Here is a 26703-nt window from a genome sequence, read left to right on the forward strand (position 1 = left end):
TTTTTCTTTCAATCATCATGAAAAATAACCAATATTTCCCCCCCCCCCTAGAACCGGCATCTTCCCCTCGAACTACGTGACGAAGGACACCACGACCACGGCGGACGTGATAGCGTCCATCCCGGAGGCGGAGGAGGCCGCGGAGGGACAACACGACCCTCCCCCCGCGCCGCCGCAGCAACACGCCGCGCCATACTCCCCGCCCATACAGGTTGGTACAGCTTCCTTTTATGGTATAAGCCGGTAAACGAGCAGACGTATCACCTGATGGTAAGCAATCGCCGCCGCCCATGGACACTTGAAATATCAGAGGCGTTACAAGTGCGTTGCCGGCTTTTTGGGGAGGGGGTCACCCCTGTTGGGCCTCCGGTAACCTCACTCACACAACGAAACACAACGCAAGCGTTGTTTCACGTCGGATTTCTGTGAGACCGTGGTATCACTCCGGTCGAGCCGGCCCATTCGTTCTTCCCAATCCCCGATTCCCCTTAAATTCCCTTGAAACCCACCACTTGTGTGTTTCGGGTGTCCATTGGCGCCGGCGATTTCACCGGTTTGTTCCGCAAGAGAAAATACCTGAGTAAGCCAATAACATAATAATTAACAATAAACCTATTCTAAAACACACCATATTTTAATTATCAGGAACAAAAATCGTCGACCCCGATATCGTCCGAAGTGGCGTCTATAACGGAGGGCGGAGGCTCCGCGGCGGGGGGCGCGCGCCCCGCGTCCGCCGCGCGACGCGACTCCGGCCGGGACTCCGTTACCGGACGGAGGAAGAACGAGGTGGCTCAGGCCATCGCCAACTACACTGCTACTAGGTAAGTTATAACAAGGGTAGCTGACTAATTTATATTTCAATGTCAATCTTGTAGTTTATCATTTTAAAACATAACACACGTATTTTTTATTTTCTCACGGATCCAAATACTTTAGAAGACAGTGTCACTGACACCCCGGGCGAAAATATTGTGGCGCCCACTTGAGGGAAGCAATATCAAGTGTTAGTAGTAGTTTTTTATTTTATTGGCGCTCCCCAGAACCTGTCACCCTGGGCCATCGCCCCATCACGCCCCCCCCCTAACGCCGGTACTGTTCGAAGTTATATCGATTTGAACGTGTGACGTCACTTCTAGGCACGTTTTATACGTAGAAATTACGTATTTGCTCTCTCTCTCTTAAACTTTGATTCGTTTTATCTAAGTATTGTTATCTTATAATAATACTAGCGGACCCGACAGACGTTGTCCTGTCTACACGTCTTTAATTTGAAAATTTTAAACTTTTTTTAATAAGCTAAAACATTCTGGACCATTTTGATGAAAATTATTATTCAAATGTTATGACAATATCTAACGTCATTCATATTTGACACTGCGATAGTAGCGCCGTCAGTCGGATCCATTGTAAAACATTCCAAAAAAACAACTACTAATAAATTAAAAATTAATTAAAAAACCATTGTCCAACGGACAAAATTGTGAATCTATATCATTCTCAGATGCCCTTGAACGCACACAAAAAAAATCATCTAAATCGGTCCAGTCGTTTAAGAGAAGTTCAGTGACATACACACTCACAGAAGAATTATATATATAAAGATGACAAAATAAAAAAATACGTGTCTAATATTTTTCCATTACCTAACTGACGCACTAAATAGATTTCTAATTTTTAAATCCCATCATCCCTATTTCAATTTAGACATTTATCATTATTATTTTTAATTTTACTTTTGACATTTTTGATATTTTTTTATGTTTTTATAATAACTATCGTGAGACATACTAAATTAACTAAAAATCACGGTTTACTCACGTACATTAATGGAGAAAAGCTCTACTAGTTAGGTAGACTGCGCACGCTGCTCATGATGAAGAGTCCCTCTGTGACTCGAAACTAGTAGAGCTTTTCTCCATTAATGTACCAGTGAGTAAACCGTGATTTTTTAGTTAATATATTTTTTTATTAGTGTTTTGTGATTCTCTGTTTTTTTATTATATTTTTTGTAATTTATTTCTTATTTTTTATGTATGGAATTAATTTTTATAATTTGTATAATTATAAATATGTAATGTAGCTATGAACTTAATATCTGAAATAAATTATTATCATTAAAATGTATCGTTGCGATTACTTTAAACGTAAAACAAACTCATACTAAGGGTATACTGTACATTGAAAATATTCTAACATTAGAACTTGAGACGGGATATTTACCATGTTTATTTATGTGTATGAGTTTCCGATATTTCGGCACTGTTGCAAGCGCCATGATCACGGATGAACTGGAGTATATGCGGGTGGATGTTTACGAGCAGACAAATCGGTCTACCCTGTCTGTCTGTCTGTATGTTCACGCATCACGCAAAAACTACCCGTTCGATTACAATGAAACTTGGTGCCTATAATTATACTTTAACACCCTAAGCACAGCACTGTCAAAACAGATGGGGGATTATCCAGATGGGGGATCTAGATGAAATTTGGAACAGTGATAGATTATAGTCTGGAATAACAGGTAGAATACTTTATCCCATGGGGTCGCGAGCGAAACCGCTGGCAGAACCGTTTACCGGCGTAAACGAGCAGACGGATCACCTGATAGTAAGCAATCACCGCTACCTATGCACACCAGAATCACCAGAAGCGTTGTAAGTGGATTGTCTGCCTTTCGGGGGTTAGGAATTTAAAGGTTGTTGGGGAATCGGGGATTGGGAAGATTGGGAAGAGGGGTAATAGGGCCTCCGGTAACCTCACTCACACAAAGAAAAACAACGCAAGCGTTCTTTCACGCCGGTTTTCTGCTCGACCGTGGTATCACTCCGACCGAGCCGGCCCAGCAGTGCCGAAGCATAGCTCTCCTACACTTATTTGTTTTGAAATCAAGAATGTTCTGATCTGGGGCCTTAGTCTGCTATTACAATTGTGTCACAATGGTCGATCATTGATCAGTGCAAGAGCACTGCTCAGTGATCGACCAGTGATTTGCTGATCCGAACAGGTCCGTCCCACTTACCAGTAACCATAAATTGTTTAATATTCTGTCCTTTTATATTCTAACCCTTATATTCTTCTCTTCACCAGCTCGGAACAGCTCTCTTTAACCAAGGGTCAGCTCCTGGTAGTCCGAAAGAAGGCGGACAGCGGCTGGTGGGAGGGGGAGCTGCAGGCCAAGGGGAGGAACAGACAGGTCGGCTGGTTCCCCGCTAGTTATGTCAAGGTACGTTGTAGAATTTATGTGGTTTTTTTTTAAGGGGGAAAATAAATAATCCCCCCCCCAAGCGAGGCGAGGGTGGGAGGGGGAGCTGCAGGCCAAGGGGAGGAACAGACAGGTCGGCTGGTTCCCCGCTAGTTATGTCAAGGTATGTTGTAGGATTAATGTGGTTTTTTTAAGGGGGAAAATAAATAATCTCCTTCCCTGGGTGAGGCGAGAGGGAGTGTCAGTCTCTTATGTGTTTTTTTTAAGGGGTAAATAAATAATCTCCCCCCCCCCCAAGCGAGGCGAGGGTGGGAGGGGGAACTGCAGGCCATGGGGAGGAACAGACAGGTCGGCTGGTTCCCCGCTAGTTATGTCAAGGTACGTTGTAGGATTTATGTGGTTTTTTTTAAGGGGGGGTAAATAAATAATCTCCCCCCCCCCCCAAGCGAGGCGAGGGTGGGAGGGGGAACTGCAGGCCATGGGCAGGAACAGACAGGTCGGCTGGTTCCCCGCTAGTTATGTCAAGGTATGTTGTAGAAGTAATGTGTTTTTTTTATGGGGGGGAAAATAAATAATCTCCCCCCCCCAAGCGAGGCGAGGGTGGGAGGGGGAGCTGCAGGCCAAGGGGAGGAACAGACAGGTCGGCTGGTTCCCCGCTAGTTATGTCAAGGTACGTTGTAGGATTCATGTGGTTTTTTTAAGGGGGGATAAATAAATAATCTCCCCCCCCCAAGCGAGGCGAGGGTGGGAGGGGGAACTGCAGGCCAAGGGGAGGAACAGACAGGTCGGCTGGTTCCCCGCTAGTTATGTCAAGGTAAGCTGTAGAATTATTGTGTTTTTTTTTTGGGGAAAGGGGAAAGTAAATAACCTCCCTTCCTGGGCGAGGTGAGAGGGAGTGTCAGTCTCTTACGTGTTTTTTTAAGGGGTAAATAAATAATCCCCCCCCCCCAAGCGAGGCGAGAGAGAGTGTCAGACTCTAACTGACGAAAAACCACCCCGTTCCTACTACTGTTTGTAGAACCGGAGTCACGGTAAACCCGCTAGGTAGTCCGCAGCTCCGGATAAATGTGATTTGGAGCAGGGTGTATATAGGGTGACTGGTAATTAGTGAACGATATTTAAACACGTGATTGTACTCATGATTACAAATAACTTTCCTGAAGATACTTTTTTTGTATACTCGTTAGTTTTATTTTTATCACAATAACAAAGTATAGTTCCAAAATACCTACCTAGTTACTAGTCTTCCGATAACGCGGGCGCCTCGCTGCTAACAGCTGATCATGCGAAAGCACGCGCGCGCGATATTTACTCACTAATTACCAGTCACCCTGTATAAATAAACAATTCCTAATTTACACTAAAACTTCCTCAAACCACTCTAAAATATCTGGAACCACTCTAAAATATCTGGAACCACTCTAATTCTGTCCCACGCGCGATAAACTCACTTCAACTCCACCCTAAAACTCTCTGCGTTACTTTAGATGCACCCCAATCCACTCGTAAGGTTTCCTCAACCACTCAACTCTATTAAGGTCCCAGATCTCTATGTTTCACTTTAAAAATTGTCCATAATCCATCCTACGATCCCCAGTTATTCTAAAATATCCCTAGCGACTTTAAATTTCCCTCAACTCACTCTAAATCTCTCCCAACCCACTTTAAATCTATCTAATTCTGACTGTACGATTGCCGCAGTGGCTTGGCAACCGGCTGCCCCGCAACGTGTAGCGGGTTGAAATCGTACACGGTGCAACTCTTTATTCAATCCACAAATTGTTGTTCCAAGCCTGGGTGTCATGTGTATGTGAACTTGTATGTTTGTAAACGCACCCACGACACAGGAGAAAATCCTAGTGTTGGGCAACGTTTAAAAAAAATCAAATACTCATACATTTTCGATTCCAAAAACATACTTCTAGCTTTTTTAGGTGTAGCTGGTATCTGAAAAAGGTAAAAATCTGTCTTTAGGGGTCTTTAGGGGTCTAAAGAATTAAAAATCTGTCTTTAGGAGTCTAAAGACATATTTTTAATTCTCCTTAATTAGTCCTTTAATTCTTCATCCTCAAAGTGTATATATTTTTTTTATGAAAATCACCTCACGTAACTAAATAACATTGTATTGTATTATGAATTTAGATACTGCAGTCATCGGGCCGTACTTCGGGCAGAACGACTCCGGTTCTGTCCAAAATGGACACCCTGCCCTCTGAAACGGTGATTGACAAGGTATTTATTGAAATTTATAACTTATTAAATATTAAGAACATTTGTTTGTACAGCGAGCCTTCTCTAATTCAACGAAATACGAAGTTTCGGAAGAAACTTTGCAGAAATCGTACTACAATAGGGTAGATGACAAATTTTTATTTCAATGTCCGTCTTGTAGATTATTTTAAAACATTACACACGTATTTTTTATTTTCTTACGGAAACAAATACTTTCGAAGATATATCGATTTGAAATATCGCGTGACGTCACTTTTGAGTACGTTTTATACTCAATAGTGACGTAGTTAGCTCCCACTCCTAAACTTTGATTAGTATTGTTATCTTATATGACAAAATAAAAAAATACGTGTCTAATATCTTTTCATTACCTAACTGTCGGACTAAATAGATTTTTAGCTTTCATACCCCGTCACCATTCCTATTCCATTTATTACGAACTTTCGTGAATAAAAATGAACGAATGAAATGAAGATAAATAAATAGGTTTTGATATGAAATTAAAAATAAAACGTTATTTCAAGTAATTCTATTAGTAAATAAATATAACCTACGGCCGAAGATTAAACGAAACTTCGCTACTACAGGAATTGGATTTACTTGTAAATCGTTTTAATTTTTTTAATAATAATAGCTATTGTAGTCTTCAAACACAACACTACCTCCCATTAAAGCCGTGGCAGATACTTTTAGAATACCTTATATTGATATAACACTGACTTCTCACCAGTTTGACTGTACGGTTGGTGCGGTGGCTAGGCAACTGGCTGCCGCGCAACGGGTAGCGGGTTCGATTCCCGCATGGAGCAACTCTTTGTGTGATCCACAAATTGTTGTTTCGGGTCTGTGTGTGATGTGTATGTGAACTTGTATGTTTGTAAACGCACCCACGACACAGGAGAAAATCCTAATGTGGGGCAACGTTTTATTTAAAAAAAAAAAGTTATGTTTCAAGTCCCATGTAATAATATTTTGTACTAAAATAATATGTAAATTAATTCTAACATAATTATTATGTATATAGAGTTCCAAATCGCTTGCTTGACTAATGCTTTGCTTACAAAATTTTCTAAAGAATGGTAGTTTATAAAGCCTCATAGGCCTCCCCCATGAATACATATCGCGTGGTTTGAAGCAACCTGCATACAGCGACAGTCTTTTTTTTTAAGGGGTAAAGTCATTCAATGACTTCTCCCGCCTTGGGCGAGGCGAGAAGGAGTCAGACTCTTACTGACTAAAAACCACTCCGTTCCTACTCCTGCTTTTCGAACCGGAGCCACGGTAAACCCGCTAGGTAGTCCGCAGCTCCGGATCTAGTGACTGCGACCTTAAACATGTCGTATGTCAACACTATGGGTGGCTTTTCTAGTTTTTTATCCAAGGCGGGAGAAGTCTTTGAACGATTTTCACTTGTAACGCCTCTGGTGTTTTAAGTGTCCATAGGCGGTGGCGATTGCTTACCATCAGATGATACGTCTGCTCGTTTACTGGCTTATACCATAAAATAACGACTATCAGACTCCAATTGAAATTATTTTTCGATTGTAAAATCAGTTCTAAAGAATTTAGAAAACCTACGTCCAATACGTTACTTCGACCCAAAAATCGTCCAACCACCACAGTTTTTTTATAGTATAAGCCGGTAAACGAGCAGACGGACCACCTGATGGTAAGCAATCGCCGCCCATGGACATACGAAACACCAGAAGCGTTACAAGTGCGTTGCCGGCCATTTTGGGGGTTAGGTATTTAAGGGTTGTTGGGGAATCGGAGATTGGAAAGGGGGTAATTGGGCCTCCAGTAACCTCAATCACACAACGCAACCGTTGTTTCACGTCGGTTTTCTGCTCGGCCGTGGTATCACTCCGGTCGAGTCGACCCATTCGTGTAGAAGCATGGCTCTCCCACACTTCGACTGACTGTCAGAGTATGACAAACAGCACTTTTGAAAATGTCATACGCTCGTGTCATTCATATTAATACAAACATTAACTAATAGATGTCGTTGTCTCATAAAACACGCGAATAAATTGGTGGCTAATTCTACCCACCACTGATTCTACTTAACGTTGATAAGTCTACGTTTGGCCACTAACCCGCTTACTGCCAGGACGGCGAAGCGAAGATGTGGCCGAAGATGGTAAAAACAGACTTAGAAAGTACCTATTCACTCTGACCTTGAAAAGACCCGGGATGTATTTCTCAGGAAAGATAGAAGCCGGCAGATTGTTCCATTCCCTGGCTGCACGGATTAGGAACGTGGATTCGAACCGTTTCGTTCGCACCCAAGGGAAGTCCACTCTGTAGGGATGATAGTGAGCCGACTTTCTACTAGTCCTATGTTGAAAGGATGGCGGTAGGATAAGTTAGTGTGACTGACGAGTTAAATAATAATGAATTGCAGGTAATCGCACTGTATCCGTATACCGCACAAAACGCTGATGAGCTAAGTTTCGAAAAAGATGACATAATCGCCGTCACTGACCGCTCGCAAGACCCGGCGTGGTGGCAAGGTAACTAACATACGTGTATACGGGGCCCTGGGCTGATCTTTTGTAGTACATTGACTTTTGACTTTGAAATATTGACTTTGAATGACCATGACCTTTGTTGACTTTGACCTTGATTTATGTGAGTTTGATCTAAATAATGTTGATTTTACTCTTCTATATATTTTTACTTTGACCTTAAAATAGGAAATTTTTGAACCTTGAATTTGACCTTCAATATTTTCACTTCACCATAATATGTTGACCTTATTCTTGAATATATTGACTTCGACTTTAAATTCTTGACTTTGACTATTTTGACTTCACCATAATAGATTGACAACAACTTTGAATATTTTGACTAACCTAAAAATCTTGATTTTACCTACACATACTTGACCTTAAATATTTTGACTTTGACTTGAAAAATCTTGACTTTGACCTAGAATAAGATCATTCCAGACCCCTTTAATTATTAACTTTTATAAATAGTCTATGTATAGTATATTATATGTATATGCATGAAAATAACATATAACAAACATCCTTCTTGCTTAACTTACTAATAAGTAGCGAAACAGTAATCAACCTTTAACCGACTGCAGCAGTTTTTATGTAATTTCACAGCTTCTTTAAAGGGGTAGACAGGGTTGGACATAAAGGGTGACCGGTAATTAGTGAACGATATTTAAACACGTGATTGTACTCATGATGACAAACAACTTTCCCGAAGAAACATTTTTTGTATACTCATTAGTTTTATTTTTATCACAATAACAAAATTTCATTAGCACGCGTGTGTAAAGTTCCAAAACACCTATCTAGTTACTAGTATTCCGATAACACGGGCGCGGGCGCCTCACTGTTAACAGCTGATCATACGATTTTGTTATTGTGTAAAAAAACTAATGAGTATACAAAAAGAGTTTGTTTAAGAAAGTTGTTTGTAATCATGAGTACAATCACGTATTTAAATATCCTTTACTAATTACCGGTCACGCTATATACAATGTACACCCACTTTTCACCACTTGTGTTATAAGTCCCATGTATGTAATAGGAGGTGAGCATATTGCCATATACTACGAGTTTTATAAACCTGAACCTTTTACACTGCGATCTCCAACCCGCCTGCCTGCGGAGATTATGGCAAACCCTCTTATGTAGAGGAGGCTCATAGTCCAGCAGTGGACTGTCACCCGCTGTTGATTATGAGAATGATTTTATACCACATAAGAGGGTTTGCCATAATCTCCACAGGCAGGCGGGTTGGAGATCACAGTATAAAAGGTTTAGACCGTGTTTCCACTGAGCGGGGCAAATGGGAGTTTAGCGGTGTACGAATTGACCAATCATGCTGTTTCTATGGAAGCGGAGCGGAGATTTCGAGCATAGTGATTGGTCATTTCGTGCACCGCTAAGCTTCACTCCGCCCCGCTCCACGTCAGTGGAAACGCGGCCTTATAAGAGGGCGCTGCTGTCGGATTTCTATAAAACAGATTATCATTTATTCTACGATATTTACGAGAGAGAGATATGTAATCATTTAATCGGGTGTACAATGCCCGAGAAACGAGTAAGGGAGGAGAAATGTATTATAAATTATAACCTTTAAATATATTATAATAAATGTTTTATTTTATTTTTTCAGGAGAACTTCGAGGAATGACCGGCTTATTCCCAAGCAACTACGTAACAAAATTAGTTAACTAAATTCTAATGTTTAGTCATACTAATATTGTAATCTAGATTGTTTAGCATTCTTAGGACCTAATCACCTAGGCAAGTGCTTATAGTATTTATTTATTTATTTAAGCCTAAATTTATTTCCTTGTCCTACGATTAAGAAAAGGCTTTTAGTATATACTATTTAGTTATTCGTAATAAGTAATCTCAATCCAAAATCCTAATTCCCGATTCTCAATTTCCAATATTCAATGTTCCATTACCAATCTCTAATCCCCAATCCCCGTTCCTTAATCCCTAATACCCCCTTTCCCAATCATCCCAATCCCCGATTCTTAGGAATTTACCCTACTATTTTTTATTTAGGCCGGCAACGCACTTGTAACGCCTCTAGTGTTTCAAGTGTCCATAGGCGGCGGCGATTGCTTACCATCAGGTGATCCGTCAGCTCGTTTACCAGCTTATACCATAAAAAATGGTTTTAATGAGCACTTGTCTAGTATATAAAATACATTAATAAATGTACCCGCGCTTATTTAAAAAATAGTTAAATTTTGTCTTTTAAATCCATTTAGCACAACTGTATAATCAATTAAAAAAAAGCTTAAGCTATTTCACTATAGTAAAGCTTTTTTAAACGAACAATTGTATAATTTAATTATTATTTTAAATATATTGTTTTAGGGAATGTTATGCTAAGCGTCCACAGGCCCGCATCGTACGCAATCCGTATGACGTCATCAGCAATACCTACATGCAATGCGTGCTGTGCGTGCGATGCGTACGATGCGGGCCTGTGGACGCTTTTCTTTAAGACGTTATAGAACACTGCAAATCAAATTACAGTCCATTTTCGTTAATAGGGATGATGACGGGGTATGAAAATTAAAAATCTATTTAGTCCGTCAGTTAGGTAATGAAAAAATATTAGACACGTATTTTTTATTTTGTCATATAAGATAACAATACTTTGATAAAACGAATCAAAGTTTAGGAGTGGGAGCAAATACGTCATTTCTACGTATAAAACTTACCTAGAAGTGACGTCACGCGATATTTCAAATTGATATATCTTCGGAAGTATTTGTTTTACGTAAGAAAATAAGAAATACGTGGCTAATGTTTTAAAATGATCTAAATGTTCAAGACGGACATTAAAATATTAATGTAATAACAAGTTGAATGCTCAATTTCGCGCAGCTCAAAATTATAAGCCCCTGTTTAGCTCGAAACTAATCGGGCATCCTCGAAAATGGTAAATTGAAAGTCGTTTAAAAAATGACAGAAAATAGATACGTAATTTGATTTGCAGTACTCTATACTTATTATTATTTTAGTTATTCAACTATACTCCTAATTTTACCAAACGAATTATAACAATTATTGTTAGTTTTACTTTCAAAATATACTTTAGGTAACCTGAATAGACCTGTTATAGTAACCTATGTATTTGTAGATTTTCTTACTAGTGAAACAATATTATGTGTGGGCTCGCCATGCTTCGGCACTGCTGGGCCGGCTCGACCGGAGTGATACCACGGCCGAGCTGTACACCGACGTGAAACAACGCTTGCGTTGTGTGAGTGAGGTTACCGAAGGCCTTTCCCAATCCCGATTACCCAACATTCCTTAAATTCCTCACAAAAGGCCGGCAACGCACTTGTAACGCCTCTGGTGTTTCGAATGTCCATGGGCGGCGGCGATTGCTTACTATCAGGTGATACGTCTGCTCGTTTACCGACTTATACAAAAAATAGGTCCATACGTAATTGTATGTCTATAGTGAACAAATCTACAAATACTTTGGTTATAAAAACTAGCTTCGAATTAGTAAATCTATCTATCTATTAGATAAATTTATCAGGCACTTCTAGTATTTAACTAGCCGTTGATGTTACTTAGAGCATTTAAAATATTATAGAATTAAATAGAAGTCACCCCCTTCCCATGGTATATAGGGTGACTGGTAATTAGTGAACGATATTTAAACACGTGATTGTACTCATGATTACAAACAACTTTCCCAAAGAAACTTTTTTGTACAATTATTAGTTTTATTTTTATCACAATAATAAAACAACAAAATTTCGTGCGCGCGTGCTTTCGCATGATCAGCTGTTAGCAGCGAGGCGCCCGCGTTATCGAAAAACTAAAATTTTTGATTACCAGATCGCCCTAATATACCAAAAGCTTTGTTTGTCTAATCTCTTTAGCTGTAAAAAAAACTCCAATAATTTGACAATATATTACTACTTTATACCTACCTTACTATGTATTCGAAACGAGAGCTCGTTCGGCACTTGGATTTGTTGGTTTATTCGAATAAACCAATTCAGAGCGTCGAACGCGCTCTCGTTTACTTTAAACGTAATTTACGTACTTTAAACGTAAAGAAAAAACATACGAACTGCCGTACTCGGAGACATTTAATGATTACAATTAATGATTACGCGACAGTCGCTGCGTCGCTGAATGCTGCTCATGAATATGAGCCTCTAGCATGGCTTGAAACTAGTCGAGTTCCTCGTCAAACAGTTACGTGAGTAAGCCGATAACTTAATAATTAATTTAGTATGTCTCACGAAAGTTATAATAAAATTATAGTACTTGTGTTATTGTATATCTATTTTAAATGCTCTATACATGTGTTTGCCAGCAGAGTGTTGCCATTATATTATTATTATTATCACCTAATGTTACAAAATAATGTTATGAACCAATAATCGTGTTATCAGTAGTCGATTGCGGTAGGAATAAATGTTACAATCATTCGTTTGTTGTTTTCTTTTACTTACCTTTTACATAACATGTCTTTTTTATCGTCGAAGGGGTAGGCAGAAGTCAACAACATACAAATGTTTCGAATTGCAAACGAAATGTTTTTTCTTTTTACATTTGATAGGTCGACGTTTGGCCGCTATCTCGCCTGATGGTAAGTAATGATGCGGCCTACGATGGAGCACGTCTGCCCATAAGCAACCTATTCACTCGGGCTTTGAAGACACCGAATAATGTTAATAACAATGTTCTACAATCTAGACTAATAAATAAAAAATTGTGTGTGTTTTTATTATTGAAATTACGGCGAGAGGGTTTTCAAACAAATTGTGACACAAATATAAAATCTTATATAAAGTATAGAGAAACCTCTTATGACTTAATTTAAACCACATATTTGTTATCATCTTGGCTGACGATATACAAAAATTAAGCGTAATAGGCCCAGTAGGTGAGCCAAAACGTGCATTGCTCTTTGAGCTGAGAACTTGAACACTTTACAACGCAACATCATGCCTTTTATCCCCGAAGGGGTAGGCAGAGGTGTACTTTACGGCACGTAATGCCGCTTTACAATGTACACCCACTTTTCACCATTTGTGTTTTCAGTCCCATGTAATAGGGGGTGAGCCTATTGCCATATACTGGACACAATTCCAGACTCCGTGCTACTACTGGGAAATTTTTGTCAAACTGAAAAACGTTCAGCAATTCTTTCCCCGACCACGGAATCGAAACCGAGAAAATTTAAATTTTTATCCGTCTGTTAGTTTGTTTGTTCAGGCTAATCTCTGAAATGGCTGGACTTTCATAGGCAATTAGCTGATGTACTAAGGAGTAACTTAGGTTACTTATATTTTAAAAATCGGTCAAAAATCGTTATTCAGGCTAACAGCTAGTTTCAAAAAATCTTTTTTTGCTAGGGTATTTCCTAGCTTAACAAAATATTTGACAATTATTTACCCTTTCGAGATATAAGTATGTACATATTTCCTAATTACATAAAAAAAATAGTATTTTTAATTGGGAAAGTCCTGCAAGAATTGATACATTTAAAAAAAACACACTTAATTTTCCACTTTCTCAATTCTTTTAATCAATTCTTAAAAACTAATTATGATATCTCATTCAAACCAATTTTCGTTGAAAGTTTCCATTAAAATCTACAGCATATATTTTTTTTAGTTTTCTTACTCACTTATTTTAAAAGTAACAGGGCTGGACACATTCTATAGACCTCATTTTTCCACTTTGGAAGCGTCTATCTTTCAAACGATTGATTTTGACGAAAAATGGTTTTAGGAACCATGACGTATTTTTTAATGTCCTATCCATAGAGAACCAACACGGATAGGTTGGACGAAAAAAAATTTTTTTGAAGAGCTGCAGTGACCGCGCGCTCTCCGCCCTCTATGTCGAAAACGGTTCACCGTATAAAAAAAAGTTTAGACAAAAGTTGTAGAGAATTTTGTATTCCACAATATTGCTATTGAATACAACTACCAAAAACCCATAGGAAATGAGATATTTCGAAAAAACCGCAAAAAAACGATTTTTGGGCCCTTTGACCCTGAATTTTAAGGGTTGCTTACACCCTACCATATGTAGGTTTTGAGACAAGTTTTAGGGGGTCAATATACAAGTATATACAAAATTACAGCTGGGTATCTCGCATTCCGAGATTCTTACCTAATTTTGCCTTATTTGACTGGACTAGTAGTCAGAGACGAATAGACGATAGAACGCTAAATTGAATTGCACAACTTGATTCCCCCTAGTCCTTTCCATCATGGAACCACAAGACAATTGGCGAGGCGACACCGCTTCATGGTGGATATCCTACCCACTCGCACGAAGCGCTTCGCTTCAAGCTTCCTTGTGCGAACTGCTAGGGAGTGGATCCTTGCCGGAGTCTGTTTCCAGATGGTAACCTGGGTGTCTTCAAGGCCCGAGTGAATAGGTTGCTTATGGGCAGACGTGCTCCATCGTAGGCCGCATCATCACTTACCAAGAGGAGATGTCATAACTGGACTTCTCTTTAACATAACGCGTGACACTTTACGGGGAGCGCGGGACGTTACAAACCGCGCCCCTCTCTATGTTCCATCTAGCGGTCCCATACTACACACACGTTGACAATTGTCCACATTTTAATGTGACACTTTCTGAGCGATTGTAACCTGTCTACACCTTTTTACTTATAATATCATTGGACAGGGCCATTTTTTTTTTGTCACAGTGCACAATCACATTATGGTATCTCCTCTTTGTACTTGCTTCATAGTCTACATCCACCAATTTCCTCACACACGGAACGGTTTGCGGTATTTTCGAACCGATACGGCCTTCAAACCTTAAAAAAGAGCATACTCCTTTTTAAATGGCCGGCAACGCACCTGTGGCTCCTCTGGTGTTGCGGGTGTCCAATGTCCATGGGCGGCGCTGATCGCTTACCATCAGGTGACTCGTCTGATCATTTGCCACCTATTTCTTAAAAAAATAGAGGGTGCAAAAAAAATGAAACAAAAAAAATCCTTTTTTTAATTTTTTTAATTATTTTTTTCACTAGTTCTTACTCCAACAGTAGTTATATAAATACTATATACTATATACTTGCTCCAAACCGTACCGGGATGTGAACCTTATAGTCTGAGTGACAGTGTTCAATTTTGATTGATATCTACAATTTACTAGAAAAAAACATTAAAATTCAGGATATCTTACAGTAATGTAATAGAGGGCATTTCAAAGTTGTTGTCATAAAAAAATTGCATCTAAAATGCCCTGCTCGGGAATCGAACCCAAGACTTTCCGAAGCGCTGTAAGTACTCAATTAATGAGACACATCACAAATCTAAACTAAAACAATTGAAAAATCTAAAACAACCGGATAAATAAAATTCATGAAAAAAATTGTAAAAAGAAAACCAGTGGGACATGACATACACGAAAAAAAAAAAAATAACTAAACCATTTCAAAATTGAACATCACCACTAAACTAAAGCCGACGACAAACAATTTTTTTGGAGTCCGTATAAAAAAAAAACAAGAAAAAAAGAAAAAAAACTAAAATTTTCCGACAAATACATAATTTCTATAATATATATAAAAACATATATATTTATTTCATGTTGAAAAGGCAAAAAAACAACCAATTTTCACGTTTTAAAGAAAAGCGTCCACAGGCCCGTACGCATCGCACGCATTCCGTATGACGTCATCAGTACGCATCGCATGTAGGCATTGCCGATGATGCGGTCCGTACGATGCGGATCAGTGGACGCAGTTGTATGAGTTTCTACACAAGACAAACTAAAATCCGTTGCGTGCGATGCGTACGATGAAAACTGATATTTATTTATGCTATTGTAAAATTTTGATTAAATATGAATGATATTTTAAGATGTTAAATTTTTTTGGTTAAAAATTTCATTATTCCCATATTAAATGTTTTTTTTTTTGTTAATAAAATATCATGTAATATTCAAATTATGATATATAACGGTTAAATTATATTGATACAAATAAAATATGATTAGATTTATACTTTTTATACCCAGAATGGGTAAATGATTGAATAAAATACCTATTTAGTAATCATCCATATTAAAAATATGAAGATACGAAGCTACTACTATGAATTTTCAAAAAAACTAAAATAAACTAAGTATTTTTTTGAAACTAAATATTTTAATTGTATCAATAATGTATTTAAAATCCAAATAATTTTATATTATATACCTAAGTATCGCCTGGACAGTCCACGCTACCATCAGTTGACTGGACAATCTCTACACTACACGAGTCACTGTTTACATGTTACCATTAGCTCATGACGATATATAATATAAAACCAATTGTTTTTTTTAATAAAACAAATATATATTTTGATAGTAATACAAATAATAGCTACTATTGAATTGAATGATGTAATTTATTATAAAGACGTTATTTTTGAAATTCACAAAAAACCTATTGTTATTAAATTTCAAAACAATTGGGATAATGACGGGGTATGAAAATTAAAAATCTATTTAGTCCGTCAGTTAGGTAATGAAAAAATATTAGACACGTATTTTGTTTTGTCATATAAGATAACAATACTTAGATAAAAACGAATCAAAGTTTAGGGAGTTAGGGAGCCAGCTACGTCAATTCTACGTATAAAATGTACCTAGAAGTGACGTCACGCGATATTTGAAATGGATATATCTTCGAAAGTATTTGTTTCCGTAAGAAAATAAAAAATACGTGTGTAATGTTTTAAAATAATCTACAAGACGGACATTAAAAAAAACTACTGAAAAGATTTACATGAAACTTATGGTACATTGAAAACTTAGATCTTTAAAACTACGCAACGGATTTTGATGCAATTTGTTCAACAAATAGGGTAAAACTAGGTAAATGATCAAATAATGTATCAGAAAGATTGAGTTTCTTGCTCGTTCTTCTCCATTCGAAGCTACACTTTGGAACGAGCACCTAGCTTCACTGACGGACAATTCAATTTGACGTTTCAAAAGTGCCTAATCTATACTAATATTATAAAGCTGAAGAGTTTGTTTGTTTGAACGCGCTAATCTCCAGAACTACTGGTCCGATTTGAATAATTATTTTTGTGTTGGGTAGTGCATTTATCGAGGAAGGCTATAGGCTATAAAACATCACGCTATGACCAATAGGAGCCAAGCAGCGGGTTTCTATGTAAAATAACAGATGCTAAGCTTATTAAGTTTATAATTTTTTTTCACAATTTTACACTAGAGTACTGACCGACAGACAGACGTTATTAATATTATTATATTTGCTTTGACGTTCAAAATTGCCTGGTCTATTTGACATAAATAATTTTGTCTATTAACTTTTGAATTTCAAAAACAGCGTCTTTATATATGAGTTATAGATATATATATATAAGATATACAAATATATGTATAATAGTTATATATTATATAGTTGTTACTGGTGTTGGCTTGAGTTGGGCGCTGTGTGATCGCGGTAATCACGGTGATCGCGCCAATGTCGTTCCACGAATTTCTTTATGTAATTGTATGGTTTAGAGTCTTTTTCGCCTATTACGTTGTCAACCTGAAAGAGAATAGTATGATTTAGTAGTAATTAGTATATATGCAACGTCTTAAGGGGAGGCAGAGGTGCACATTACGGCACGTAATGCCACTACAAAATACATTAACTTTTGTGTTACAAGTCCCATGTAATAGGGGATGAGCCTATTGCCATATGCTAGGCTCAATACCAGACTTCGTGCAAATACCAGAATCAAGCGCAAGCGTTGTTTCACGTCGGTTTTCTGTGAAGCTGTGGTATCACTGCGGTCGCGCCGGCCCAGCAGTGCGGAAGCATAGCTCTCCCACACTTAACCATAGTAATATAATCAATTTATTTAAGACTAGCTACTCCCTCTGCCGGACAAAGGGTTTCGAGTTTGGGTCAGGCAAAATACTATTGGGCTTTTTTCAGATATTCGAAAAATTCTCAGTAGTAGCAGCACAGACATTAGTGTCGTGGTAGTTGTTTCTTTGCTAATTTATCTGTTATAAATAACATTGCAATCAAGTTATATTATGATAAGTTATACCTTGTAAGGAGGAGTGATTATAACTTCATTGTAGACCCGGATGTTCTGCCCAGCCCAGGAGACGTCGTCGATGACTCGTGCAATCGCCATGAACAGCCGCTGGCCCTCCGGGTCCAGACATGCTGATAATGCTGACACCTGCAATGGAAGATGGCAATTTTAATAAACAATAGCTTCTGGCAGCGGCTTTGTCTGCGTTACCGTAGGATAAAAAGTATACGGAGCTAAGAACTACCTAGCGCAGGGGTGGCCAACTTGATTAGACATAAGATCTACTGTTTACTAACGAAACCCTGTGTGATTTACCACTTACATACTTCTTGAAATCTTAAATGAAACAGCATAGTCACATTCATAAAATATTTTTTATTGAACAGTCTTAGCCAAAGACTTACTGCGTAGAATAGAGAATCTTAGTAGAGAATAAATACCGTGACGGAACAGCGATTGAAAAATGATATATTTATATAAGATGATGATGTAGTAGTTAGCATTACGTTGACAATATGGACTATTTATTAATATTTTTTGCCTTCCTACGATCAACTCCACTAATGGTTGATAAAGCGCCATCGCCCGGTGGATCGTGCTTTTCTCCATTAATATATTATGGGAGTAAAACGTATTTTAATTTTAATCAATAAAGTATCCTATGACTCTAGTCAGCAGCTATAATATCAGTGTAACTATTATCAGCCAACAAGGCATCCAACACAGTACCCTTAGTACGAATTTGTTTTACGTTTAACGAGAGTATGTTTGATGCTTTGATTGATTGGTTTATTCGAGCCTTCGCCACACAGGGTTAATTTGAGAATCAAGACCTCTGCACAGTCATTGCTACTGTACGAGACAGTGTAGTCAAGTCATATTAATTGCTTAACATACTTTCTGACATAGACGGATGTCTATTTGGCTTCAAAAATCTAGTAACAAATTGAATTATGAATATGGTATCACACCTTTTGGTTTGGTATAGATAAAATACTGATATTTAAACGAATCTGGAAAACTGCCACACTCAGAAACATTTGATGATTACTTAAACCATTCCTTAGTAACGATTTTGTTCCAAAAACAATTGCTAAGGACTGGGTTAAATAACCATTAAATGACTCCGAGTATGGCAATATGACTTAGTTCCAACCCCTAAATTTAATGAGAAAATTGTATGAGACAGGACTAAAACCATTTTTTTATATTAGAAAAGTAAGATAATAATGAATAGAGTTATCAAACATCCTGAAATAAGCAACCTAGTCCATACAAAAAAAAAAAATGTTTTGAAAGAGAAAGTCTAGCTTAAAACTTGTTTTTAAACACAAATATGGACATTTAACCACACATTACTGATAGCAGTTATAAGCTTCAGTATTTAACATACAATAAGAAGTAAAAAGTTGAACGAAAGTCTAATAATTAGGCCAAACAAATACAACGAGATTTCATCATCCGAAAACCACCATTATGAAGAAAATACCGCGGAAATTAAAAAAAGAATGTTCTGTATTCAAAAAAGGAGGTTGTATACTCACTAATCTTCTCTTATTCTCTATTGAATTGCGGACTCGTGTGTTTAATCTGTGCAAGTTGAGAGATTGTGGGGGTTCGGGCGCCGTAGTCACTTCTTTCTTGATTTGGACATCACTAACCAACGATAGATTCACAATATTTACGTCGTGGCGCTTAGGATTACCGCTCGAAGACGGACATTTGAGTATAAGCATCTTAGTTTGAGGATCAAAAGCTAGAACTTCTCCCTCAATATTTTCATTGTAACACGTCCGCGTCGCAACTATACTGCCGATTGTGAAACAGTCCGACACCACAGTGGACATTGTTCACCGTTTATGTTGTTTTTACGGTGGAATATATATTCATGTAGCGTTAAAGTTGGTTAAAAACGTGATAAATATGTTTGTTGCGATCAGAATATGAGGACGTCCGCCATTGAAACTTTGACAGGTGCAGACTACAGATTATCACATTGTTTTATTTTGAAGTTTATGGTTTTGCGTTTTGTTGCGCTCAGTGCAACGTGTAATGCGGTATTTTTTTGTTTATGGCTTTAAAAACAAGAATTAATTTACTTTATTTGATCGTTTGTGAAATGCCCTAATTAAGTGATTTTATCTATAAAATAAAAATGAATCAAGACTAAAATTACTTGATATCATATCTTTTTTAAGCACTATAACACAATCACTACAGAATTTCACTTACCACCTAGTATATTTGTATTTAATGCTGATATCAGTAACATTCTGTACTATGTTAGCCGCATAGACTTTAATTTATTACTGTTAACTATAACAACATAATTATCTATTAGGTAGCAGCTGGTACTACAGCACCACTTATTGATAAGAATGAGAAATAATAAAATTGATACTTACAGTAATTACCCGTGATTATCCACTTGAAGTTTGCCAGATGGAAATATCTAAAATCAAACGTAATAATATTTTTTTCAACGCATACTGATAGCTGCAATTTCTGCTCTGTTCTTCGAGACAAATGTATTAGTTTAAATTGCCTCTCTCAACGCAAAAATGTAGTTTACAGTGCTGGTATTTACTACTGGCTAATTTATCCATTATCGGGCCAATAAGGTCTCTAATATTTAAGTTTAAGTGTGGGCTCGCTATGCATCGGCACGAATGGTCCGACAAACCTACCCTTAAATTCCTAACACCTAAAAGCCCGGCAACGCCTCTGGTGTTTCGGGTCCATGGGCGGCGCGATTGCTAACCATCAAGTGATCCATCAAAGAAAACAATTGCCTCCACTTCCCTCGGTGAATTTAATGCAGGAGACTTACTTAGGCCTAAAGGCCCAAAAGAGACTGCACAACTGAGAGAAGCCCAGTCGCCAAGCACCACGGAAATTTGACTTAGAACTAAGTGGGTCCTATGTGTGAGCTGTTACACTTGCTTCCAATAATAGGTAACGGGAAATATACGTTATACCTACTTGTCTAAGACGCTCAGCTTCCAAAGAATCACATTGAAATTTCGGTAAGATGATACGTGGCATACGAGACAATTATACTGATAATTAACAGATGTAACACAGTTGTGAGAAAAACTATCATTTTCCAAGACATATTGCCGTCCTGCCAACCACTAAATTTGTTTGTGTTACGATAAAATTTCGATAAAAAAACAACTCGGTACCAAAAGCGTTTTGAAAACGGCGGCGTTGCGTTTGACGTTTAGTTTTGTGACGTTGACAGTTGAATGAGTGTTGCCGGTGTAAAAAATTAAGTTGTCATTTTGCAAAAAGGTTTTTTTATGTTAGGAGCAAAGAGAATATAATGTACTCATGTACTGTATCAGACTGGACGGTACGTGGTTTAAATTACACTGTAAAACTCTGTGTGACAGCAGTCCCATCCCCATCATATAGATGGTTGGCAGGCCGAGGCCCCAACTGTGAGCTTCTCACGAAACTTTCTGCCTCGCACAGCAAAAAAAAATTTATATGGGATCTTGACAAGACACGCTACACTACTGTCCAACATAGACTCTGTAACGATCCGATGACAGACCAAATGCCCTATTTTCGTCTATCATCGTATAGCATACAGTAAAACAGGGTGAATAGGGACAGTAAAGGGGTGAATAGATAGTGTAAGGGAACGTCGTCGGTTTGACGTTTGTCGAACTGTCAAATTCAATTGACAGGATAAGACAAGCGTCACTTCCGCCCACTTCCGCTCCAGACCGCACCGCGACCGGTGCATTATATCGCTTTTGAATCGTATCTCTTTATTGTTATCCTTTGTAGCCAGAAATTGGTAATATCAAGCATTGTATTTGTGTTAGTAATATTAAAACTATTTAGTAAGTTGTAGAGGTGGTTTCATTCTCCTTACATCAGAAGTGGGATTCCTACCTATTGCATATCCACGTGCAGTCTTTAATTATCAATTTCTGGCTTCTTGATTCGTGGCGTAACTAGTGGCGGATTACTGTGTAATTGCGTGTAACAATGGGCAAACGTGATCGTTCACGCAGTGGATCTCACATATCCCGTGGAGATTCGTGTTCGAGGAGTCGACACTCAAAACGGGCGTCGGCATCGTAACCGTCTCGCGCGCAGCCCGCGAACTCGGAGTAATTCAGTGCTACGTAACTCCTTTCAAACAATTCTTATGAGGCTAGACGCGTTAGAGGATAGATCTTCGTTAGGTACGTCGTCTAATATCGAAGTACCACCATCAACTTGTGATTCGACAGAAAAAGTCGTTGAGGCAATTCATTCTTTAAAATATGGCGGAACACGTGATTTTTACGTCTCATATTTCGACCCGAATATACACAACGTTGATGCCTGGTTTGATGAGGTAGACTGAGCTCAAATTCTTAATAAGTGAAATGATGCTGAATGTTTGTCACGTATCGGTCAGTCTTAAAGGCGACGCGAAATCTTGGTTAGACGAGTGGGTTACCAACTAGTTACGAATCGGTCCTGGAGTAACTTCAAACGAGATTTTAAATCATTGTGTGCGAGATTGACGTAGCGAACATGTTATACGAGGTCATGAGTACCAATTCTGATAGTTTTGTTACGTATGCTGAGTACGTAAGACGATCATTATTACGATTACAAATTGTTAAAGATTTAAGTGACGAACTAATTAGCGCGATCGTTATGCGTGGAGTCAATGAACCTAACTTAAAAGCTGCTGCTACAAATAAAAATCTGAAACCGTGTGAGTTACTTAATTATTTTTCTACTTTTGTAAAACCAGTCGGGAGTAAAAATGAAGGACGCGTAAATCGAGACTTCACTCTAAAGAGGCTGTAAAATTACATTACTTAATACAGACCTGCTCAAAATCCTACACTTAAATGTTTTTCCTAAAGATGAACCTATTATCGCTATCTTTGAAACTGATTTAAATACGAAGGCACATACTGATGCTAGTAGTTATGGTTATGGTACTTAAAATCTTTCATAATTAAAATTGTCACATTTGTGCATATAAAACTATTGGATTGATCCCAAATCACTTTTGGTTAAGGAACCATGTCTTCATGTTTTTGTGAAAAAGTACATGGCATATTGTTTAGCTTGCATGGCTAGTAAGTGAATTCTTTAAGCACCATTACAACCTATTACTTCATGGCAAAAGTCGGAAGTTGCTTTAATACCTAAATTAAGTTGCTTCATACCAATGTCCTGGGTCCTCTACTGGAATAATAGCTATAAGCATGTTCTTCTTCTGGTTGATGCTTTTTCTAATTGCTGTCTTATTTACCTACTGTACACACAGTATTCTTATGAGCTACAGAAAGCATTTATAAATGCTATCTCCTTGTATTGCACTCCACATCTTATAGATGCTGATTGTGGTTGCAAGTTAGAATCAGCAAACTTTGTAAAATGGGGTAATGATTTAGGATGCTCCATTCACTACATAACTCTTGAGATGCATCATGCCAATGGTTAAGTGGAGCGGTGTTTGTACTCTTTTCAATATGTTAAGGGTTGAGACCTATAACAGGAGGAATAAGTGGTTTGAAGAGCTGTGGTATTCGCAAAATGTCACCAAACAGGAAACTACTTAAGCGTCTCCACTCAACTTTTTGATTGGCATTGGAGTGTGACACAGTATGCTGAGCACCTCATGTTTTCCAAAAGGAAGACCTTGCTATTGTCATAACCAGATCCTGGAATGCACGGACCTTATAGGGTCACAAGAATCTTGAAGAATGACCGAAACGAGTTGAAACTTGTTGCTGGGGCTTATGGAAAGGTAACTTTGCTGTGGTGCAGTTCATAGTGCCCTGGAATGGTGAATGGACTCCTGATGAGTGTGCTGCTTTCTTTGCATGTGAGTACTTGCTGAATGGCTAACCATTGCTAGTTTTGTTGAATAACTAGGCCTTGTGTTATGTCTAGTCTTGCTTAAAACCTAGACCTTGTGTTGTGTCTGGTTTTGTTGAATTACTAGACTTTATGTATTATGTCTAGTTGGATAACTAGACATTGTGTGCCATGTTTAACCTTGCTTGAAGTCTAGACCTTGTGTATTATGTCTAGTTGGATAACTAGACATTGTGTGCCATGTTTAACCTTGCTTGAAGTCTAGACCTTGTGTATTATGTCTAGTTGGATAACTAGACATTGTGTGCCATGTTTAACCTTGCTTGAAGTCTAGACATTGTGTATTATGTCTCAAGTGCTCAAAAGAGCCCCTGAAAGTGGTTAATAACACTTGTGTTGGGGTTGTCTCGCTCCTCCCCAGTTTTGATACAGTATCGAGACATTTAAAAAATAAAATCATAATTACTACAAATTATATGCATAACTATACAAATTTAAAATCAACATTACAAATAATCAAATTAAATAATAAAGAATTATACAATTAAAATAAATTAAATCAATAATAAAGAAAAAAAAAATAAGCTCATAAGCAATCAAAGATATCATAAAAATAGGTCAGATGTCTAGTTGGATAACTAGCCCTTGTGTGTTATGTCTAGTTGGATAACTAGCCCTTGTGTGTTATGTCTAGTTGGATAACTAGCCCTTATGTGTTATGTCTAGTTGGATAACTAGCCCTTGTGTGTTATGTCTAGTTGGATAACTAGCCCTTGTGTGATATGTCTAGTTGGATAACTAGCCCTTGTGTATTATGTCTAGTTGGATAACTAGCCCTTGTGTGTTATGTCTAGTTGGATAACTAGCCCTTGTGTATTATGTCTAGTTGGATAACTAGCCCTTGTGTGTTATGTCTAGTTGGATAACTAGCCCTTGTGTGTTATGTCTAGTTGGATAACTAGCCCTTATGTGTTATGTCTAGTTGGATAACTAGCCCTTATGTGTTATGTCTAGTTGGATAACTAGCCCTTATGTGTTATGTCTAGTTGGATAACTAGCCCTTGTGTGATATGTCTAGTTGGATAACTAGCCCTTGTGTGATATGTCTAGTTGGATAACTAGCCCTTGTGTGATATGTCTAGTTGGATAACTAGCCCTTGTGTATTATGTCTAGTTGGATGTCTAGACCTTATGTGTTATGTCTTGTTGTATAACTTGACCTTGTGTATTATGTCTTGTTAAATAACTTGACTTTGTGTGTTATGTCTTGTTGAATAACTTGACCTTGTGTATTATGTCTTGTTAAATAACTTGACTTTGTGTGTTATGCCTTGTTGAATAACTTGACATTGTGTGTTACTTGTTGAATAACTTGACCTTGTGTATTATGTCTTGTTAAATAACTTGACCTTGTGTGTTATGCCTTGTTAAATAACTTGACTTTGTGTGTTATGCCTTGTTGAATAACTTGACCTTGTGTATTTTGCCTTGTTGAATAACTTGACCTTGTGTATTATGCCTTGCTAAATAATTTGACTTTGTGTGTTATGCCTTGTTGAATAACTTGACCTTGTGTGTTGTCTTGTTGAATAACTTGACCTTGTGTATTATGCCTTGCTGAATAATTTGACCTTGTGTGTTATGTCTAGCCTTGCTTGCGACCTAGACCTTATGTTGCTTTGTATATGACTAATTATTATTGCAATAGATCATTTATTATCTCAACAGGACTGGAAATCTTAATATCTCTTTTCAACAGGACTGGAAATCTTAATATTTCTTTTCAACAGGACTGGAAATCTTAATATTTCTTTTCAACAGGACTGGAAATCTTAATATTTCTTTTCAACACTTGCTTGCCACTTAATATAGCTTGGGATGTGTTTTTATTCGTGCAGATCCTTCCGATGACAGAGGCTGAGCACTCCAGTCTTCGACGGTGAAGAAGTTGGTGCAACCACGCCTGTCGAGGACGCCAGTGTGTCAGGAGAGGCCGTGTAAGGGAACGTCGTCGGTTTGACGTTTGTCGAACTGTCAAATTCAATTGACAGGATAAGACAAGCGTCACTTCCGCCCACTTCCGCTCCAGACCGCACCGCGACCGGTGCATTATATCGCTTTTGAATCGTATCTCTTTATTGTTATCCTTTGTAGCCAGAAATTGGTAATATCAAGCATTGTATTTGTGTTAGTAATATTAAAACTATTTAGTAAGTTGTAGAGGTGGTTTCATTCTCCTTACAATAGTATGAAGAATTTCCTGTACCTCTCGATCCGTATTCACCCCGTTTTATGGTAGTATATTAGGCTGGTTTTATAGCTAGCTATAGGCTGAAGCGCGCACGTTCGGATTTGTTCGGGGTAGTACTTGCATTTTATAGTCACGTGCTTAAACAGTGCTGTTGAGTAAACGCGCGCTGTTGAATACAGGTGACCTACCTACTCCGGTTCTCGAATCCGAAGTTTCGTTTAATCTTCGGCCGTAGGTTTTATTGATTTACTAATAAAATTACTTAAAATAATGTTTTATTTTTAATTCCATATCAAAGCCTATTTATTTATCTTCATTTCATTCGGATATTTTTATTCACAAATGTTCGCAATAAAAATAATTGTTGTATGTAATCTGCGAAGTTTTTTCGTTCGTTCGTTGAATAAGAGTAGGCCCCCAGAAGCGAAACGCGCGGTACTAATCTCGTTTTACAGCTCAACGGCGCGTCTAACAGCAACGCAACGTCACGTCTTTTATCCAATAAGGGTTTGGCAGAAGTGCACATTACGGCCGCACGTAATGCCGCTATACAATGTACACCCCCACTTTTCCACCATTTGTGTTATAAGTCCCATGTAATAGGGGGTGAGTCTACTGCCATAT

At 38.0% G+C, this 26703-nt stretch overlaps 2 protein-coding genes and 2 long non-coding RNA genes across 5 annotated transcripts in view; 2 read left to right on the top strand and 2 right to left on the bottom strand.

The window, feature by feature from the left end:
- LOC126910624 (intersectin-2-like) overlaps positions 1–12384 on the top strand; it is a 37827-nt gene extending 25443 nt beyond the window's left edge. The window contains 6 exon segments of the mRNA XM_050700671.1: positions 52–211; positions 646–824; positions 3091–3226; positions 5348–5437; positions 7842–7950; positions 9578–12384. Of these exon segments, the coding sequence (XP_050556628.1) occupies positions 52–211; positions 646–824; positions 3091–3226; positions 5348–5437; positions 7842–7950; positions 9578–9639 (736 nt within the window). The 3' untranslated portion in view covers positions 9640–12384.
- A 2538-nt stretch (positions 12385–14922) lies between these two features.
- LOC118280930 (protein LSM12) lies at positions 14923–19979 on the bottom strand. Its single transcript, XM_050700788.1, has 3 exons — positions 19529–19979; positions 17994–18131; positions 14923–17482 (listed from the first exon to the last, which is right to left on the bottom strand). The coding sequence occupies exons 1-3, from the start codon at positions 19829–19831 to the stop codon at positions 17354–17356; spliced, it is 570 nt and encodes a 189-aa protein (XP_050556745.1). The 5' UTR covers positions 19832–19979; the 3' UTR covers positions 14923–17353.
- A 1642-nt stretch (positions 19980–21621) lies between these two features.
- LOC126911867 (uncharacterized) lies at positions 21622–26048 on the top strand. Its single transcript, XR_007706349.1, has 2 exons — positions 21622–23757; positions 25727–26048. It is a non-coding gene; the product is annotated as an uncharacterized LOC126911867 (long non-coding RNA).
- On the bottom strand, positions 23716–25728 carry LOC126911852 (uncharacterized). 2 transcript variants are annotated; one of them, XR_007706332.1, is made up of 3 exons: positions 25270–25728; positions 24147–25237; positions 23716–24008 (listed from the first exon to the last, which is right to left on the bottom strand). It is a non-coding gene; the product is annotated as an uncharacterized LOC126911852 (long non-coding RNA). The 2 variants fall into 2 exon arrangements; XR_007706331.1 differs by having other exon boundaries at positions 24078–25237.
- Positions 26049–26703: the final 655 nt, after the last annotated feature.

Source organism: Spodoptera frugiperda, chromosome 19 (genome assembly GCF_023101765.2).
Source record: "Spodoptera frugiperda isolate SF20-4 chromosome 19, AGI-APGP_CSIRO_Sfru_2.0, whole genome shotgun sequence".
Taxonomy (NCBI): domain Eukaryota; kingdom Metazoa; phylum Arthropoda; class Insecta; order Lepidoptera; family Noctuidae; genus Spodoptera; species Spodoptera frugiperda.

Bases quoted from the DNA above. Each gene is read 5' to 3' on its own strand.
- LOC118280930 (XM_050700788.1), bottom strand. From the start codon at position 19,831: ATGTCCACTGTGGTGTCGGACTGTTTCACAATCGGCAGTATAGTTGCG. The intron at 18,132-19,528 runs GTGAGTATACAA...CTTCCATTGCAG, and splicing joins TAGAGAATAAGAGAAGATTA to GTGTCAGCATTATCAGCATG. The intron at 17,483-17,993 runs GTATAACTTATC...ATTCTCTTTCAG, and splicing joins TAATCACTCCTCCTTACAAG to GTTGACAACGTAATAGGCGA.